This window comes from Syzygium oleosum, unplaced genomic scaffold, assembly GCF_021117445.2.
Source record: "Syzygium oleosum isolate NSW1041296 unplaced genomic scaffold, Sole_v2.1 Sole_v2.48, whole genome shotgun sequence".
NCBI lineage: Eukaryota > Viridiplantae > Streptophyta > Magnoliopsida > Myrtales > Myrtaceae > Syzygium > Syzygium oleosum.
The window spans coordinates 1240549-1262195 of record NW_026607532.1 but is presented as its reverse complement, the minus strand read 5'-3'; the positions used below and the strand labels follow the sequence as shown (position 1 = coordinate 1262195).

Here is a 21647-nt window from a genome sequence, read left to right as displayed (position 1 = left end):
CTTGTGTCCTGAACCGGCATCAACTACTCACACCCAATCCCACCTGCCCACCAATCTACATATGGCAATGGAGCTTTTTGTGCCCCCTATCTAGAATTACGGTATAAAGAGAGCAGAGATGATCGATGAATGGGCTTGGGCCTAATCAGAAGGGGTAACATATCGCTAAATCCACGATCGGGTCTATAAAGACATCACATGTGACCAAAATTTTCGGGAAATTTCCATCTGGAAACAGGTACTCCATAATTACAGTCAAAGATGGAAGAGAGGGAAGTTGAGCCGAATTGATGTGGACGTGTTTCGCAAGAGCACAGGAATTCTTTCGTGGTTGTAATGGGATCGGGTGTTTTCACGTTTCACCGAAGTGCCCAGTTTGTCTTGATTTCCCATTGATGAAACAAGAAGGGAAATGGAAATCTTTGGATTTTTGTTTGGGGAAATGAAGCGTGTTGACCTCTTGATTGGCAGTAACGTTTACGTTGTGGCACGACGAGCTACAACGGGTGGAACACGACACACTGTATGAAAGACACGTGTCACCACGACTTTTGTTGACTTCCGTTGACTTTTGTTGTGGAACAATGTGAGGATGAGCTTGGCTAATAGACAAGGAAGCCATAATAAAATAAAATAATTGATCACCCACTGGAAAAATAGAACGTTTCCTGGGTATGCATGGTAGAAATACGTAGATCGACATCCATAAAAATTTATTTCTAAGATAATATGATAATATGACTGAGTCAAAAACTTAAAATTATTAGAATTTGTCTTTCCGAAATCGGTTGACCCAGTCGGACCTAGATGAATTATGGCTTGTAATAGAGATGGGCCCAGCCCAGCCCATGCCTCTTAGAGCCCAAGCCCAACTCATTTACTTCTTTCTCCTTCAACGGCTTCAACGCAATTGAAGCTTAAAAAGGAAAGAAGAGACAGCAAGCGGCGGATTAAACAGGAAAAAAAAAAAGAAAGAAGAGAAGAGAAGAGAGAAGGGCTCGTTCGTGCAATGGAAAGAAAGAAGAGAGGAAAAACGAATTTCGCCCGGACACGATACGGACGCCCTTAGAAGCCGAATCAAGTGCGAAGTGCAATGCCTGATAAGTATTCAAGCCTATTATTCATTTAATCGGAATAATTTTCGAAGTTAGGTCTTAAATTTGGAGTTATGTGAAAATTGAACTGCGAGATTCGATTGAAAAGTTATTAAGCTTTAGATTTATATGGAAATGGTAGATAAAGGCGTTGTGGAGCTATGAGGTTTGACGAAAATCAATTCCGAAGCACAGTTTGATTGGAACGAAATTATGAAGTTTCACTTGTAAGTTACGCGTACCTGACAAAAATGTACGTTCGTTATAAACAAGTTTCTTCGTTAGCACGCAGGTGACGTTTTATCGATGGATCAACATAACTTAGTTGTATTGTTCGTTAGAATAGTGTATTGCTCTATTTTAAATATAGTTTGTCGAATAATTGATAAAAATATGAGTGCGTCAACCCGAATTACCATCATAGGTTGGTTTTCAAATTTCTCGTATGAGTGGTGATATCTCTTTTTCGAATTTGTAAACTCATATTTCGAAGGTAATATGGATTATAAATAGTATGAGCTATGAAATAGCCATTTTGTTGCACAAAAGTCACGATTGGGCATTTACTACCTTTCGGTTATATGAAAATGGTTTGAGAAACATGTTATGAAAGGTGTTGTGAAAGTTTACATACATGTATTGCTTTGCGAATGGGTTTATGAAATGAACTCTGAAATGATTTGAAAATCGTTTTGTGAATGGCATTACGAAAGGTTATACATAGCGATTTGTGAATTGTGTTTATAATGGTTAGAGAAATGCTTTGTGAAATGTATTCTGTTTGACAAAAGATTATATATTTTGGTTTATGAAATCGATTTGTGATATATATTATGGATTGGCTTTGTGGATTTTGGAAGATGCTATTGTAGGTTTATGTTGATACTTAGTATCTCTGTGAACTCATTGAGGGGTTTGTGGGTGTCCATACTAGTTTTAGGTTATCTTTGTGGGCTAGCCATTGACAATATAGGTGGAGGTCTAGCTAAGGAGGAATCTTGGTCACGTTTGTCACGAGGCATTATGTGTGATCATAGTTAGATACTTGAACACAAGATTGGTCAATGGAATAGATCATTAATGTATGAATTGATGAAATTGATCAATGGACTAGACTATTGATTATTTGTTTTCATATAAGTGATGAAATGGGTATTTCTGCTATGAGTATAGTTATGTTGAAGAAATATATAACTCATTTTGATCTTATAAGTTTGTTATATTTTGGATTGGGTGTAAATGAGTTATGTTTTTGGATCTTAAACGTGCATAGTGGATACTCGATCTTCTTGGAAGAGATATATTATTTACTAGACTGTGGTTGCTCATTCTATCAATCTTACTTGCTTTTCAGGTTCTTCAGCGAACCGCAAATAGGACGAGAGCGTTATCATTATCAGGAAGACGTTTTGATGGTGGAAATTTTGGGTATGAGTTGTATATGATTATAATGAACTTCTGAGTTAGTTGTTTGAGTGAAATGTATATATATATTTTGATATCAAATTGAGTTATGATTACGTTTGAGCTGCGTGCTTTTGGTGAAAGGACAGCCATGTCATTACCCTGTTCTTGTTGAGTTGGAGGTGTGACATGGCTCATGCCACGCACGGGAGAAAAACAAATAGTTAGATTGTATTACATGATATGTTTTAATAGCACATGATTACGTTGAACCAAACAAAAATCAATTTGGAGATAGATAAATTAAGTAAAGAACGTGAACAAATTTAATATCATATAAGGTAAGACAAATTTAATACGACATGATGTAAATGAAGTAAAAGATATCATTTTGGCGTTAGATAAATTAGGAGATTCCATAGAATATGAAGTCCAAACCTATCATTTCATGAAGCTATAGCTGGACTCACTAAATATATATTTTCTATGGATGTTTTCAAGACTCTCTTACAATCTTTTGGGTCTTATCTTATAAAATTATGTTTGACTAAGATAATACTAATGCAGAAAAATATGGTTGTATATCTCAAATTATAGACAAGAGATTATTGGTTAATATTGTGTGTGCGCGTTTGCGCGTGTAGATGTAAATCAATTTATTGGATCAATGAAGTTTTATTATTGGATTTAATATTTCAATATGAAATGACAAAAGGAAAATGGATAATATATTCATGTGTTGTTTTATAAGTTTAAAGAAGAAAAAGAAATAACAAAGTTAGAATAATGTGATGTGGAGTGGTATCCACATTATAGACAAAAGTATTTATTATTTTGATTATAAGCTATTTCTTAGAAATGAAAAGGAAAAAGAAAAAAAAAAGGCAAAGGGAAGTGAGGTGGCAACCATCAAATGGTTCACATTTCAACTCCCCATAAGACCCTTCATGGGGCACCACAACACTATATAATATTAAATATGACAGAAGCAACTATTTAAGTTAGCCACATCAATTAAAACAGTAATTTCCCATATGAATTTAGTATCTATATCACTATCACTCTAATAGATAATTATGCCAAAGAAAGAATTTTAATTTAATTAGTTTTCTTTTATCAAAATGTTTTTCTTGAATACCCTAATTTAGCATTAAAGAATTTCTTGCCACTACCATATAGTATTCATCTCCAGCTCTCATAGAAGTATCCTCAACCTCTTCAAGCGGCGGCATAAACAGTCAATTTTAGAAAGCTTACTTTGCTTGTGTGCTTTACCCGGAGGTGCTGGTTTGAGTCCGGAAGCTTTTGGCTTGCATTCGATTATTATGAACTAGCTGGGAATATCCAGAAAGACATTTAAATAATCGGTCTTCTCTTCACTCATGTTAACAAAGTTTAGTGAATGAAATTCGAACAATATGCCAGGTTTCGCATTTCCATCGTCGAGTACGAGTTCCTAAATTATCACAAAAAATCACTATTTTTCTTTTGAATGTAGCAGAAGGGTAAAACAAATGGAAAGTGTCAATTGACAATTGCTGTTACGAAAGGAATAAGCACAAAGGCAATAATACACACAGAGATGTGACAATGAAAAGAGCCACAGCCAAGTTTCCCGTGAGCCCTCTTTATGTCCATAGTCCACCCTCATAACAGCTATCGACATCAGCAGACAAATAGTAGTCTTAGAGATACATGTATTCTACAGAAATTGATATACGAAAACGTATGTGGCTGTTTGTCCCGTATTCACCGTCTTCTTCTCTACATTTCGAGATAACATGACCCGTGACCACAACAAACCGACTCGTTGCCACATAAGCTTTCGTATACCGTCTTTTTTAAATGTATTAGTATCTCGAGCATTACCAGAATAGAGAACCTAAAATGACCCTATGCGTTTAAGTCATTCACTATGCCCTGAAGCTTCCTCTCCAGTACTTCTGAGCATATCTGCTCCATCATTTTGTAGAAGGATATCAGATCAGATAATTGCTCGACAGACATCTTCCCGATCGCATTCCTTGCCATCTTCTCTCTTTCTTCGTTCAACTTGAGTCTCTCGATGTACGACCCGGCGTTCCTCACTGTCGCACCCATCTGCTTCAACCTCTTCTCTTGATGCAAACTCAATGCTGTGTTCGACTGCAGAAACCAAATGACAGACAATACCCGCTTAAGTTGCTACTCGTCCTGCTTTAGCGAAATTCAATAAACACCCCACTTGCATCTAGATGTCAAGTCGAATTAGTCTTGTCTACTAGTTAATTTAATAGTAGCTCTCCACGTAAGTGTTAGGATTTGTGCTGCAACCACACCATCCTAATTTAACAGCCCCCCAAAAGACAAAGTACAGCAATTTGATAGCTCAATAGTTACGCCTAAAATGATGGATTCAGGTGAACAAAGGAGAGCTCAAAGAGGAACAAGAAACAACAATTATTTGTACCTCGAGAAATTCTGCACCCGCTTTCAGTTCAGATTCTTTGGATGGGTTCAGCCCTTGGCCAGTCGTGTACAGATTCTTGGCCAGTGAAAAGCTGCGAACGATTATCCTCCTCTTCTTCTCCATTTCTTGATCGAGTTTCAATGGCCTCGGGACCAAAGTCGAGCTAATCAGCTTTTTCTGGTACGCAATCACAGCCTTCACAAACTCCTGCAACAATACAGAAGTTCAGTATTGTGTCCACCGAAACTAAAAAGGAATCAGATTGGCCGACAAAAGCCCGTCACATCACTTTCTTAACCGATTTTGTGAACCTGCCATTATAATTAATGTCATCATTTGTTAACAAATGTCGATGAAAAAGCAATCTTTAAGCACCTGATAAGCGGACGGGCAACCTGGGTAATCGAACTCGTCGGAGTCGGGCTTCCGCATCCGCTCAGGGTGAAACTGGAGGCCCATGATGAACTTGCCCTCTTCAGGATTATAAGCATCCGGGTCATAGAACCCTTCGATCAAGCCATCAGGTGCAAAGGCCATGGGCACAAACCTCTGAGCCAGTCTCTTGACCCCTTGGTGATGATAACTGTTCACCATTATCTCCATCCTCTGGTCCTCCAGTGAGTCCTTAAACCACTCGTGCAATGGAGTCCTCTCCACAACCCTGACCACATGCCTGTGCCCATCATAATCATCATAATTTATGTGAGCCACTCTCTTCTCTTGGGCAAAATTCCTGCTGAGCTCACTCTCAATGTCTTGATAAAGTGTGCCTCCACATGCAACATTCAAGACCTGTATCAACAACAGAATGTGTTGGTTTAAAAAAAAAAACACATCTAATTTTGAGTTTGAAATTTTATGGATTTGGAACCGTTGAATAAAATACTTAATATCTCGGACCTGCGAGCCTCTGCAGATCCCCAAGTAAGGGATGTTGCGCTCGAGGCAAAGCTTCGCAAGGCCGAGCTCGATCGAGTCCTTCTCGCGGTCGATGGCGGTGTCACTCGTGTGGAGCCTCCGTATCTCCTCGAGCTCCTCTGGGGAGAGCCTGGTGTCGGCGTCCTCGGGCTCGTAGAGCGACGGGTCGATGTCCTCGCCCTCGCAGAGGAGGACGCCATGGATCGGCTCGAAGCTCTCGAGCAGCATGTGGACCCCGCTCACGCGGGGGACTATCACGGGGACGGCCCCGTAGGCCACTATGAGATCAAGGTGGTATTCACCTGCAAGAAAAATTCACACCCATTTCATAAACAATTCACATCTCATCGACTTCTCATGATTTTCCTAACGATTCTCACGACATCAGTATAAACCCTAATCTGGTAAAAAAGAAAGCAACAGACATGACTGTGTCACGTCTACTGACGATACAGATCATATAGCGGGCACGAACGTACCGACGAAATCGACAAACTTGTTCTTGCGAACGGTGCGCCGTGAGACGATGAGGACGCGAGGGAGGATCCCGGAGAGATCAGAAGAAGCCATGGATGACTTTGATTGTATGTGAGTGGTTTGATCCTATGAGAGTTTTGGTTTTACAATGAAAGGTGTGTTCAGGTTTGTGCGTGCATTTATAGGAGGAAGAGGAGGGGTTAATGGATAGAAATTTGTTATTTAATTAAGTAGATGTGAGTTATTATTAAGGAAAATTAGTGCATTATTATTATCTTGTGAGGATTTTGTACGTAAGAACTGAGCGAGTTGACCCATCAAAAAGCACGCGATCTCAACGTCCTTGCGCCGCGTCGGATCTCCCACTCATGGGGCTACGGGTTCGATGGTTTCATTTCTCTCTTTTTTTCCTATTAATAAAAATACTAGGACCTTATCGCCAGAAATTAAAAAATATGACGAAAGAAAATGTTTCTTTGACATTTTCTTCGAATTAATATTTGATTAGTGAGCTCACTAAAGAAGATCCTGAGCAAAATCTGTTCATTCCATTCTCAGCTTCTGTCATTAAGCGGTGGATAAGCTTGGAACCATGTCAAACGGTCATCCACTTCAAAATGAAGAAGTACTTAAATGCTCCTGCGATACAGCATGGTTTTCCTGTCCATTACCTGTTACCTATTCATACCAGTCAAAATGCAGACTCCATCTAACTATGACTCATAAGTGCTTCGGTTTAGGATGGCAATTAGCGTTAATTAATATGATAAGCAAGCATTAATACTTATAGGGGGAAAGTTAGGGAAAATTACCAAAACGGTCCTAAACATATTGCAATTGTATTAATTTAGTCCTAAACCTTTTGCATTTGTGTCAATTTAGTCCATTCGATCAATTTTGGCTGGCCGACGCTGACATGGACGCCGGTCGTCCTACTTGGCATAACCAGCACTGACGTCGACGATTTTTTTATAATATTTTAATATTTTTTTCGAATTTTATATTTATTTCTTTTCTTTTCTTTTTCCCTTTTTTTTCCTTTTCTTTTTCCCTTTCATTTTTTTTATCCCTTCATTTTCAATCTCTAGCCAGTCGACGGTGAGGTCAGCCTGGCTAGGCGCTGGTGAGAGTGAGCATCGCCCGCCCCTAGTGAGGCTTGTCATTGCAGTCGCTTGCAAGGTCGAGCCTCTCCATGCTTGGGCGAGGCTCGCACTCGCTAACCAAGTCACTAGGCGAGGGCGAGCCTCGCCAGTAGCTAGTGAGACTCGCCCTCACTGGCCGGTGCCTGCTAACATTCACATCAGTACTAGCCAGTTAAAATTAGCCGGATGAATTGAATTAACACAAAAAAACATTTATGATTGAATTTGCACAATTCCAATGGATTTAGGACTTTTTTGGTAATTTTCTAGGGAAAGTCAAGGAGCTTATTATCTAAACCGTAGTGGTAGAGGCTTCTTGCCTGTAATTATTGCAACTTCATCTGTTGATAAATAACATACCGACCATAGAATTTATATTTTTTGACCAAAACCATAGACTTTAAGTGCGTGGATTGGTTGATGATGTTGCAATTTCATTAATTAAGTTGCAACGAGGTCGGGGTGGGGGAGTAGCAAAGCTTATCTATTCGTGGGCAGGTGCATCTGGGACTGGTCAAAGGTGAGGAGCTGATCTGGTGATTGGGCCGTGCGTGATGTGGCGCTTCTAGCGGCTGAGTTCTTGAACACATCCGCAATTTCCAGCGATATCTTCCCACTTCTGCGGTGGCATATATCTGGGATCATGCCCTTTGATGCTTCAATAATTTCTCTTTTTTTATTATTATAGTGTATTGGACGGTTAATACTTTCGCGCACCGGGCAATTAAAGTTATAATATTCAGATGTCCTGGATCTTTCCCACGTGTAGCATGAGAATTGATCACGACTAAAGCGTTTGGAAATCGCGATTTAGCACTTCAAATGTTCTTATTAACATAATATCAAACGCGCAATCATTTATATTTTAAAGTCTTAAACTGTTAGATGAAACACATGGTTAATGTCAACGGATCCAATCCTAAACTCATAGATTTCGAGAGGCATGAGTTCTCCCTATATTATCAACTCGATAACCATTTGTTCGGACACATTGCAACATGATAGTAGTTATTAAATTTTATGTATGGTGAAGATATAATGTCGACAATCTGGATATAATGCAATCGAATTAAGAACGTAGAGAAGCTTCGTTCAAACTTCTCTTGGTGCAAGGCGTGCTAGACATGTAGAGATAAAGTTGGTTTGGTCTATTAGCACCAGCAAGATTCGGGTGAGATGTCGAAAGTGGACTAAGTTCGTGGATCATGAGGTGCTTTCAATGTTTTAATACATAGACACGCCAAGGGTACAATGTTAGGTATATATGGATACGTGATGAAAGTGTGTTTAAAAAGACTTCACAACTCCACCAAATTAGAGAAAGTTATTACAATATCAAATTACGGATTTTTGGGATAAGGGATGCATCGGTCAGTGGGTCATCCGACAATACTTCACAATTCCCAAGATTGATGAAACGATTGAACTATATATATATATAAATCAATAATCTATCAATTTAAGTTGTCTTTCCAAAGAACCTTATATATATACACACAACCATTCCAGGGAGGTTGGGAAGGTTGCACCAGGGAAGAGAAATCGGGAAGTCTCTATAAATGATGGGAATAATTAGAAAAATATTTTTCTAAAAGTGATTGCTTGTATCGCTTATAAAAATGAATAAATAAATAATATTTTTATTGTCTATGAAAATATTTAGACATAAATTATTATTGGTAATAAAAATAAAAATCTAATTATTTTAAGTGATACGAGCAATTATTTTTAGAAAATTAATTTTTGTATCGTTCCTCTTTCACGAGACAAACGGGGCTAATTAAAATCGATAGGGCCTAGAACATTGTTGGATAGAGCCGGTCCAGTGGGTGCTTGCTCAAAAGGGGACCCATCTGGTGAAACATCGCACGTGGGACACGCCTGAAGATCCACGAGGATCCTACGATGGCCGTTCTAGCCCGTAGCCATCACTTCCACGTGCGTCATGTGTTTTCCGAGTAAATGGACGATCGATAGAGATGAGAGACCAACTATAAGCCTTCATACATTTCCTTTTCATTTTTCTTTATTGGGCCGTTCCACCGCAATAAATCTATAATGACCCGATCCGACGAGGGCGGGGAGTGATTAAACTAAAGGCTCAGACAAGAAGCGGCTCTTGACAAGCTCTTAAGATAAAGAAGGATAAAATTAATTCACAGAAATGCATTTTGACGTAACGGCAAACTTTGTGTTAGAATATTTAGATAATACACTATGCCTTCATCTAACAGCTTAAAATTTTAGAACAGCCGGCAGTAGTCCCACAAAATCTAACATGGTATCAAGGCTGAAGGTCCTGGATTCAAATCTTTCCATGTCCCAATTGCCTTGCCTGGGGGAGTGTTAGAATATTCCATGCCTTCATCTATGCTTAAGTTTTTAGAACAGTTAGCAGTGGTCTCACAAAATCTCACACTTTGTTTTGGAATTCTAAAGTTAAGCCTGCTTAGGTTAGAGCATCACTAAAATGGGCAACCTTTTGGGAAAGTGCTCGTGAAACTCAATATGAAATGGGCCAAAGTAGACAATAAATCGAGTGAGTTAATTAGAAATGTTATGATATGGTATTAAAGTAGAATCCCCTCCAGTACATGTGTGGTTTGAGGACGAACCACGCAGAAGCTGGTAAGTCTGTAACGACTCGGTCCAACAAAGGCAAGGAGTGGACACCAAGGCTAAAGGGTTTCTGTCATCCTTTTAGGAAAAAAAAATGAACTGAATTGCACACTAAACAAGGGGAGAGCGTGCTTAGGATATATATATATACACACACACTAGAATTAACTTACGAAGTCGCATTTTGATGTATCGGTAAACTTTTCTTTGGAATTATAAAGTTAAGCGTGTTAAAGCTAAAGCACCACCAAGACGAGTGACCTCCTAAAAAAGTGTCTACATGTATGCCAAAGAACAAAACCATGAGACTTGGTATGGGATAGGCTAAAACGGACAACACCTTGAATGTGTTAATCCAGGGACATCACAAAATCAATTCAACATACCTGTCCTAATATACCTAGCATTATCTATAAAAGCGCGTGAACTAAATTTTACGACCGGAAGGATCTTAGAAGAGCAATTGTTTGTGGAACTCGGATTCCCCAATCCTCTATTAGGAAATTGAATTGTATCAAACCCGGTTTTTGTTTGCCCCCGAAAATCTTGCCAAGCACACGACTTGTTTTTCCAATGATCTTCGAAAATAGCCAGGAAAGGCCAAGGCTCACGGGATAGTCGGCCTCTCAATACACTATCTCAATTACGTCTAATCGCTCATAAATTATCACGTGGGATTTTTAAATGCAGTCGGGATTTACTTGAAAACGACACAATCGACAAGACTTGCTGAACGGATATTCAATAGTTAAAATGCACTCCTGTAAAAACTTTAGATTGCGCTATAGAACGCTGCCCTTTAGAACCGACTGCCTGATTTAATTTAAATTGAAAAAAAATAAGCTCAAAATTGTACATAACAATAGGCCCCGAATTGGGTCCAATTAAGAGCCCATTTGATGAGCTATTAGAATGCACTCATTCAGAGAGAGAGAGAGAGAAAGAGAGAGAGAGAGAGAGAGGATATTTGGACGAAGTCATTTCACCGATAATACGGTGAGCAGAGCTAATTATTGTAGAAAATGACACAAACAGTCCATGAACTTTGATCCAATGTGCAATATGATTCATGAACTTTTAATTTATTCAATATGGTCAATGAACTTTAGGCTAATGTTCAATATGGTCATTGGTCTTTTGGTGCATTTTCAATGTAGTCCATGAACTATATGAAAATATTCAATGTACATTCAATATAGTACATTGAACATTTTCATATAATTCAGAGATTACATTGAACATACATCAAAAGTCCAAGGACCACATTGAACATTAGGCTAAAGTTCAAGGATCAGATTGAACAAATTAAAAGTTCATGGACCACATTGCACATTGGACCAAAGTTCATAGACTGTTTGTGTCATTATCCCCTAATTATTATAGTTCAGGTCAGATACCGAGGACTTGCATTTTCTTTTATAAGGACTCACTTAGGTTTAGATTACCTCACAGAAATTTTTTGTTGAAAAACTTAGAAAAATGAATCAACTTAAATTTTTTTCATAATAATTGAAATATTTATGTTTAAATTCAGAATAATGATTTCCTCTCGTAGAAATCACAAATCTTTTTTTCAAAATACAACTACACATTGACGCTTGGGCATTGGACTCTCAATGCCTGTGCCAAAGTCATCGGTGGCCCATCCCAAGTCCACAGAAGCCGAAACCGGTTCCTCGGAGGTCGAACCAGAGTCCACAAAGGCTTGGCCCAAGACCCTGGTACCCATTGCCAAGTCCCCAACGACAGTGTTAGTGTAACCGACTCTTGCGGCCAAGTCACCAATGCCTGTGCCTAGGTCCATCGAGGTCGTACTCAGGACCTTAGTATCTGTGCCCGAGCACCAGCTCTTATGCCCAAGTCCCTAGCACCCATACCAAGGTCCATCAAAGCCAGGCCCAAGACCTTGGTGACCATGCTTGAGTCCTCAATAGCCATGTTTGGGTAATAGACTCACGTGCCCAATTCACAAGCACCCAAGCCCTAGTCCATCAAAGCTGGACCCAAGACCCATGTGCCCATAACCAACTATTCGACGGTCATCCTGAGCACCCAACTCTCACGCTCAAGTCATCGGCGGGCTGGGGTTCATAGAGACTAGGCTCGGAATTCTCCGGGCCCTAACCAAGACGCTAGTGCCCGTGCTTGAATTCCCAACGAACATGCCCAACTACCCGCCTCTCGCAGCTAGGTCAGGCTCAAGTGGGTTCCATGGCAGCTGGGCTCAAGTTCACAATAGAGGACCCGGGTCTTTCGAAGCTAGGCCCAAGAACCCGGTGCCTTGCCGGGTTCCCACGTGGTCATGCTTTCGCTCCCCTCGGCCCAATTCATTTGGCGCTTTGAGCATCGGTTGGGGTCCATGGAGCTAGGGGTGTCAATGATTCGAGCTTCCATGATACCCAACTCGAACCAAACCGTCTAGACTGTGCATCTATTCTGGCCTGAACTAAAACCCGACTCGAATATGTCCAAAACCAAAAATGCAGTTCAGGTGCGGTCGGGTCGGGTATTTTTTTTTTTTTTTCATTTCTTCGTTCCTTCCTCACAGAGTGGGTTTACCCAACCCTCTGTGAAAATCCCAAAGACCAGAAATACTTTGAGATTCTCCATGGAAATGATCTGAGATAATATCTCGAGGTGTAAAGTGAGCAATACACTTTATCGTCTTCTTTCCTCCGGTCCTTGTCGACAAGATCTAGGCAAGACTTCGAGCATGAGTGATTTGCAAATTACTTCAAATTAAAATTATCCCAACCATTCATTCAAACCCCAAATTTCCCATTTTCCCAGTCCCGCCACAGCGGTTGCCCCTAGCCTCCAATGTCGCCAACGACCCCATGCCCATCTTATATCTCGTTGGCCACAACCGAACCGCCTAAATCCAACCCAGTCATGACCAAGATTCAAGGCCAAGTCGAGATCTAGGGCTCCGTCAAGCTCCACCGGAGGCGAGCATAAGATCTCGGCTCGTTGTGGTCGCTTCTTCTCCAACTCTGGTCATGCCGTGCCTAGTGTGCACGAATAGAATGTTCCAGGTCATTATAGATGGGGATGAGAGATGTGTAGAAAAATAAAGAATTCTAAAAAAATTTCTATAATTTCTATATTCCAGCTTACGTTTTACAAGGCTATAAGAACATATATATACAAAGAAAAGAATCAACCCTAATTGACCTACAAAACAGGGGATATACATAGAAAGAGTATAAAACAATAAGAACTTTCCTATTTTGGCTCTAGAAAACAGCTCACGCTAACACTCCCCCCTCAAACAGGTGAGAAGATGTCTTTGATCCCAACCTTGACAAGTCGCGAATAGCTCGATTCGACAAGGTCTTCGTAAGAACATCCGCCAACTGATCTTCAGATCTGACGAACGGAAACTTTATCACCTTAGCATCCAAGTTCTGCTTGACAAAATGCCTATCCACCTCAACATGCTTAGTATGGTCATGTTGAACTGGATTGTGAGAAATTTCAATCACAGCATTATTATCACAAAATAGTCTCATCTCGGATTCGGGTGGGAAACCAAGTTCTGTCATCAACATTTTTAGCCATAATAGCTCGCATAGACCTTTAGCTACCCCTTGAATTCGTCAAGACTTGACAATGCTACAACCTTCGCTTCTTGCTCCTCCATGTTATTAAGTTTCCTCCCACAACCGTGAAATAGCCTGACGTAGACCTCCTATCAGAGATACTACTTGCCCAATCCACATCCGTAAATCCTTCTACCTTAAGGTGACCGATCTTTGCAAAGAATAACCTTTTCCTGGAGCTGACTTCAAGTAGCGCAGAATTCGAACCACAGCATTCATATGTTCTTCACTCGGAGCGTGCATAAATTGGCTCACAACCCCTACAGCATATGTAATATCAAGACGAGTGTGTGACAAATAAATTAGTCTCCCTACTAACCTTTGGTATCATGTCCTTATTGGTAGGCACTGATCGAAAACTCTCCGAGTTTATGATTTTGAACTATAGGAGTGTCGCAGGCTTACACTCCAACATTCCAACCTCGCTAACAAATCTAACACATATTTTCGCCGAGACAAGAAAATACCTTCCTTCGACCGGCTACTTCAATTCCCAAAAAATATTTCGTGCCTTCCAAATTTTTCATCTCAAACTCATTGGCTAACCGCCCTTGAAGGTCTGCAATTTCTTCAAGATCATCCCTTGTGATGATCATATCATCCACGTATATGATCAATGCTGTCACTTTGTCCTGTCTACGCTTTAAGAATAACATATGATCAGAATTACTTTGAGTGTATCCATACCTCTTCATCGCTGAGCAACCAAACCACGCGCGGGGTGATTGCTTTAACCCATATAATGATCACTGAAGTTTGCACACCACATTTGACTGATCAGCACACGCATACTCAGGTGGGACTTCCATGTAGATTTCTTCCTCTAGATCTTCGTGAAGAAACGCGTTCTTCACATCAAATTGGTGCAAAGGCCAGTCCAGGTTCGCGGCAAGTGACATCAAAACCCGTGCGGTATTCGGCTTCAGAATCGGAGAGAATATTGCTTGGTAGTCCACACCATAAGTCACGGGTATATCTTTTTGCTACCAGTCGTGCCTTGTACCTCTCAACTAACCCATCTGCTTTGTATTTGACAGTGAAGACCCACTTACACCCCGCTACCTTCTTCCCCTTCGGCAACTCTACCAATCTCCAGGTCTTATTTTTCTGCAAGGCTTCCATCTCCTCTTTCATTGCTTGAACCCACTTGGGATCCCTCAAGGCTTCCTGTACTCCACTAGGAACTTGAATTGCGGAGACATCGGCCACAAACGCCTTCAAGTTTTCCGAAAATCTCCTTGTCGAAACATAATTGGTAATCAGGTACTTTGACCTTCGTTCCTCCACATCTGGTGAGTACCTATTAGGAGCCTTACCTCGATTGTGTCTGTCGGGCAATTTATAACCAACAACCTCATCAGTATCAACAAGAGAATTATGTGTGATAGGAAAGCTTACCTCAGGAGAATGGTCGGGTACTAAAGAGGGGATATTTTGAGGAAGAGAGGACTGCTCTTGAGGTTGTTCTTGTGCCTCTTGTAACAAAATAGTTTGCTGGTCATCTTCATTAAGAAGTTGCTTGTCGTGAGTTAAATGCATCGATAACCCCTGCCATCAAGCCACCTTCCCACCAATGTCGTACGAAGGCTGGAGGAGCGGTAGCATGACAAAGTAAGAGACCGAGGTGGTGATGGAGGTACAAACGAGGGGGTGGAAGTGAAGGTGTTCATTGTGATAGAGGTTTATAGGTAAGGAGATCAAGTTCTGTGGAAGGAGAGTGAAAACGAAGGGTTTTAAATGTGTTTCGGTTCAGTTTGGGTTTATGATCCGAACCGAACCCAATTGTTGTCATTGCCCGTTTTTAAAACACATTTTCTGAACCAGAGAGATACTTGACCTGAAAAGCCCCGAAAGTTTCGGTTCAGGTTATTTTTTACACCCCTACCTGGTACCTGTGCTCGAGTTCCTTGTGGTTGGTCTCGGGAAACCCCGACTTGTGCAACCGAGACCCTAGCGGTTGGATATCTATTATATTAAACAAATAGTGCATGTATATTTAGGAGAATAATATTAAGTTATGAATTCCAAGCAATGGAAAATGAATTTCAGTTCATTTTCAGATTCCAGCTAAATACCAGAAAATATCATCAATTTCCTGAAAAACAATTTCTTGAAAAATAATTTTCCAAAATTATTAAATTGTTTGTGAAACAAACGGAACATTAATCTCGATCGTTTATTATTTGCGATAAAAGTGTATGTTTAGCATGTTAGTCGGTTCAATTTGGGAATGGGTTGAACTATAGTCAAGAGATCAAAATCATAATAGTGCAAAACGTGTAAACGGGATGGAGTTACCCCTGGCATTATAGCAACTTGTGTTGCCTCACATACCAAACCTTCCCAAAGCGACAATGGCATTAAACTCATTGTGGATTACTAATATCAGCATATATATATGAAGGCTTACCAGAAAAGGAAAAACAAAACTAATATTGCAGACACCAAATAGCACAACACTACATACAAGTTCACCTCTTCAACTTCATAGAGCACAACTATAGGCAACATTCCATAGCAGTCTTGCCTGTTTCTTTATTTCAACTTATTTAACTAGTTACCTGTGAGATACGGAACGCCACACTCTTTGGATCCTTAGTGAGGTTTAAGTGTAGCCTCACCAAAGAGAGGGAGCTTGTGCTCCTGCAAGGGCTTCCACAGCCTGTCCACATCCTCGAGAGAGATGACGCGCTCTACGGATGCAAACCTTATTTTAACGTGCTGCAATCCGCACACCTTACATCTCCCAATTTCCCCCTATCTTTGTCCTCCCACGTAAGAGGGAATACCCTCTTATTGCTTTACATCCTGGGGACTCCGAGGTCCGAGATGAAGCCTTTTAAGGTCTTGCTTAGGACTTCTTATTTAACTAGTTACACGTGGGATACGACACGCCGTATACACGCATGACCCGTTTGCCGTCGTTTGAGATGAGATACTCTCGGAGGCTAGAATTCTTGGTGTACCCGCAGAGGCAGGGCCTCTGCTCTCGCATCTTGCTACAGCACAGGGCCGACGGCTGCGCGGATGACGTCATTGCTGGCACGCACAAGCTCAGCTGCGAGGGGCTGCACGTCACCGCTTCCGCTACACGGGCTCAATCCACCGAGTGAAGCACGATCACTGCTATGAGAGCTGCCACGAGCAAGCGTGGAGATGGGGAGGGATTGGAGGGCTTGGCCATGATCTTCAATGGGTAAGCAAGTGACAAGTAGACACAGACAGGAGAGGTGGGTGGTGGTGGTGTATGTTGTGTGGCCAAGGCGAGCGACGGGAGATTTATAGAGATGGCACTCGAATTAAATATCGCAAAAACTATTTTGAGTAGAATATGCTTATCACCTGTTTTAAGAAACAAATGAGACGAATATTTAATACCCTACATGCAACGTGTTTTATGTTCTTCCATGTGCATGGGACGTGGAGGGAAAGAAAGAGACTAAAAGATGGTCGGCCTTTTTGTTTTCGCAAAAAAATTTGTGAGCAGCTCAATTAATGTAATTATAAGAAATCATATCATGAATATTGAAGAATCACGATATAAATAACTGTGTACAGAATCACTTTCTTTTTCTTTTACCTTGCAAACTTACACATAAGTTTTCGATAATAACACGAGTCTAGTGAATATGGATTTTTATTACATCTAAATTAATTGCAATATGCCGACGCGTAAAGCTTAATTCTATATAGAGAATATGATCAATTTTAAACATTCCGGCTGCACACACTAATCAATCAGCTAATATTGCTAGTAGAGATTTGTTTTTTTTATTATAATTGATCGGAAGAAAAAAGAGAATACTCATCACCATGGCACTTCAAATCCAAACAAAAAGTGCGCCCCAAATTTTCCACGCGCACGGTGCAAACCCAATTTTCCTCTACGAAATGGAATGCCTCTAAGTTTCAATCCATGGCAACATCGTCATCATCACATAGAATTTTCAAACCACCACCCTTCATAGAATGTAGCAATCCACTTTAGTTCATTCAATTTCAATGCTCTCTGTCGCACGATAGAACTTGGTTGTCTTAGGATTTTAAAAGTACCTAGAAATAATTCTAACAACAGTCGCGCCCACCGAGGGATGCCAATTTGGTTCAACGCAAGTATTCGGAGAGCCAGAAACGTAAGATAATCCCATATATATTGAGTCTATAACATACTGAGACATGAGAAAAATTACCAAAACAATCTTAAACCTACTGCACATGTGTCAATTCAATCATAAATCTTTCAATTTGGCCAATATAGTCTTAAACCTTTTGATAAACTGTCAATATAATCCATTCGGCTAATTTTGGTTAGAAATCACTAACATGGATGACGGTCGTCCTACGTGGTATGACTCTGACCATAGCCGGTGAGGGTCGCAGTGCGGGCGAGGCCAGACGAGGGCCACAACCCTTGCTAGTGGCTGGTGAGGGCTTCATGGCCCTCGCTCCCTCGCCGACCTCAGTGAAAAAAAAAGTAAAAGAAAAAAAGTTAATAAAAAATTTGGAAATATATTTAAAAAATAAAAAAAATTATTCACATCAGTATCGGTCGTGCCATGTAAGATAGCCGTTGTTTGCGTCAATAATTTCCAACCAAAATGGACCAAATGAACTATATTGGCAAATTGTAAAAATGTTTAAGACTAAATTGATCAAATTGAAAGGTTTATGATTGAATTGGAACAAGTACAATAAATTTAGGACTTTTTTTAGTAATTATCCCCTGTGAAACTTCCCCTGAATCAAATAAAAAGAAGAGTTATTGCGTTGTTCCTATATAGAAATTCGAGATTCTTTTCGTATCGACTCTCTCGTAATATGTTTTCTTTTTATGTTCTGCGGTCAAATAGTTGACTCCGGTAACTCTTAGGAAGGTCCATAAAAGACAATTTCAATTCCCCATGATGGTGCACAGTTATTAGTAGTGCAATGAAATGCTATCATAAGATTTACTATACCAATCAACTATATTTCCCAGGACTTCGATTTCCTCCAACAACAGTTCTTTTGTTCCGATGCACATTATCGCTTTGCATGACCTCGTATCATGTTATGTACGTGTGAAATCAACTCGTTTGCATCTAAGCCTATATAGAAATGTCGTATTTTTCTTCATCCTTGATTAAAGAAAACTTCCTCGACCAATTCTTAGGACATGATACGACGTCGTTTTCTGCCACGGACTTGAAGTCAACTTACTTTAGTCTTCCACTCAAGAACGCTAATGATGAAGGCGATCAGACAACGCTTGTGAAATTTTTCCAAATGCAGCCAGCAATTTCGGCTCGACTCTTGACTCCAAAGTCAACTCGATTCAATCTTCCAAGTCATGAAAAGACCTAGCCTAACCCAATTATTGGCAACCTATGATATCAGTATGCATATTTTTTCATTACATATCATTATTAGTCCCGGAACTTACATTGGGCATGCCAGGTGTAGAGGGTCGCCAATGAAAGTTTGGTAATTATATCTTTGAGACAATAAGAAGCATAATCATTCAAAAGATAATTCTTCAAAGGGAACCAAAACTTTCGAGCATGTTTATTTTCTCAATGCTTAATTGCCTCAAAATCTTTTTTTCCGGGCTTGTTTGTCCAACCCATCCAAATCGCCAAATTAGGATGTTCAATGGCTTCAATTGGAGGCGGTTCAAAGATAAGTGCGTCATCTTCTAGCTCTATCAACGAAGTTCATCAGAAAATGATCTAGGGTTTTTCGTGCTCTAAGGGAGACAAAGAATGAGTCCTATTTGTTCAAATTAGGGCTGATTGAATTGGAGAGAGAGAGAGAGAGAGAGAGAGAGAGAGAGAGAGAGAGAGAGAGAGAGAGAGAGAGAGAGAGAGATGGATTTTCACATTAACTTGCCACATCAATTGAATTATTGCCATATGTCATCCAGTTTGGCAATTTCACGGTAGAATTTGATGGAAACTAATGGAAGGTAAATGTGTTAAGTGTATACCAGTTTGGAGTTTTTGTTGATCCCAAAATTATTTTGGCGTAAAGTTGTCATAGGTATATCTATTTGGGAAATTACACATGTACCGGTTTTGAATTTTTTGTGGTATTTATTATTTACTAAAAAACAAAACTTCTCACAGCCCTCCCAAATAACTTTTTTTTTCACCCTAACCGTTTCTTCTACACCGCATATATTTCAACGTTTCGTTCACGTTTGTCTTCTTCTTAACTTATTCTCCATTATCCACTTGCATGAGAGTTTAACTGATTGTTCTAATCTGGGAAAGCACTAATCACATATAGGGGTAGAGAAACGTTAGTTTCATTTGCGAATTGTTTGCTTTGTATCCCCTAAGGTTCTCCTAAAAAATGTCCATATCAATTGGCCCAGAACGGGGTCCAATCAAGAGCCCATTTGATGAGCCATTAAAATAGTGAACTCATTTCGACTAAAAAAAAATAAAAAATACTGAACTGATTCGCAGAAGGCCTTACCAAATTGCCGTTCAATTTTCCAAAAAATAAAATTGCTGTTCAATCAGTCCACAACACACACAAAAAATAAAGAGAGAGAGAGAGAGAGAACATTTAGATCAAGTCATTTCCTTGATGATACGGTGAACAGAGCTAACTATTATAGTTTAAGATAATTGCTGAGAACTTGCATATCATTATTTTGAGGGAGACCCACTTAGTCTCGATTCCTTATTATTAATAAACTCTGTTTTAGCATGTTAATCGGTTCAATTTAGGGATGGAGTTAACCCTGGCGTGATAGCAACTTTTGTTGTCACACATACCAAACCTTCCCGAAGCGACAATGGCATTAAACTCGTCGTGAGTTCTAATATCAGCATACAAATGGAGGGCTGCCAGACCCTAAAGTAAAGAGTAAAATTAAACTAATATTAAAGGACACCAAATTGTAGTACACTATAAAAGAGTTTCATTTCGCAGAGTACAAATATATAGGTCATATGGCGACATCATCTCTTTGCAATATGATTGTTCCGGCGATCATCATCGTCTCTTTATTTTCAACGGATTTAACTAGTAACTAGTACCATACTCGTTCTCACCTTCGACTTCTCTCGGCATCGAAAGCTGGAGCTTTCCGGTTCCGGACACTAGCACGTCGGGTACGGAACGCCACAGGTGCGAGCGACCCGCTTGGCATTGGGAGAGGTGACGTACTGCCGGAGGTTTGGGTTCCTGATGTACCCGCAGAGGCATGGCCTCTGCTCTCGCAGCTTGCTGCAGCACAGGGCCGACGGAGGTGCAGATGATGTGATTGCGGACACGCACGAGCTCAGCTCCGTGGCGCTGCACGTCACCGCTTCCGCCACTCTGGCTTGATCCACCGAGAGAAGCACGAGCACCCCCACGAGAGCGGCCACGAGCAAGCGTGGAGATGGGGAGCGATTGGATGGCTTGGCCATGATCTTCAATGGGAAGCAAGTGAAAGGAGAATGCAGAGGTAGGTGGGGGGTGTATGTTGTGTGGCCGAGGGCGAGTGACAGGAGATTTATAGAGATGGCACTCGAATTTTTTTTATTTTTAAGTCTGTCCTACTCTAATTTTCAACTCATTCTCAGACTTTTACCTTATCTCTTACAGAACGTGGAAGTCAAAACCCTCGTATGAAACTACACGTCCCTACCTCTAACCTTCTTAAGGAGGTGGGAATTCGAACTCTCCACTTTACCAAATAAGAAGGGTGGCCACCGGAACATATCTTAATGATTGATAGCACTCGAATTAAATGTCGCATAAATTATGTTGAATAGAATAGGCTAATCATGTAATTTAAGAAAACAATGAGACTAATATTAAAAACCCTACTTCAAGTCCATGATCGATTGCTTGCAACGTGTTTTGAGGTCTCTTGCAATTTTGGCCTACGCATTCCAGGACGTGGCATTGACCACCCTCCATTTGTAAACGTTTGGATTGAATTTCTGTCGATGCCTAATCTTTA

General features: G+C 40.4%; 2 protein-coding genes across 4 annotated transcripts; both read right to left on the bottom strand.

Annotated features, from left to right (window-relative positions):
- Positions 1–4004: 4004 nt before the first annotated feature.
- LOC115681389 (putative glutamine amidotransferase GAT1_2.1) lies at positions 4005–6502 on the bottom strand. 3 transcript variants are annotated; one of them, XM_056306924.1, is made up of 5 exons: positions 6345–6502; positions 5848–6167; positions 5323–5739; positions 4936–5154; positions 4005–4643 (listed from the first exon to the last, which is right to left on the bottom strand). In XM_056306924.1, the coding sequence occupies exons 1-5, from the start codon at positions 6433–6435 to the stop codon at positions 4392–4394; spliced, it is 1299 nt and encodes a 432-aa protein (XP_056162899.1). In that variant the 5' UTR covers positions 6436–6502; the 3' UTR covers positions 4005–4391. The 3 variants fall into 3 exon arrangements, with proteins under 3 accessions (XP_056162899.1, XP_030461177.2, XP_056162900.1); XM_030605317.2 differs by having other exon boundaries at positions 4948–5154; XM_056306925.1 differs by having other exon boundaries at positions 4965–5154.
- A 14090-nt stretch (positions 6503–20592) lies between these two features.
- Positions 20593–21183, bottom strand: LOC115666905 (non-specific lipid-transfer protein 2-like). The gene has a single exon (XM_030588549.2). The coding sequence runs from the start codon at positions 21106–21108 to the stop codon at positions 20797–20799; it is 312 nt and encodes a 103-aa protein (XP_030444409.1). The 5' UTR covers positions 21109–21183; the 3' UTR covers positions 20593–20796.
- Between the last annotated feature and the right edge of the window lie 464 nt (positions 21184–21647).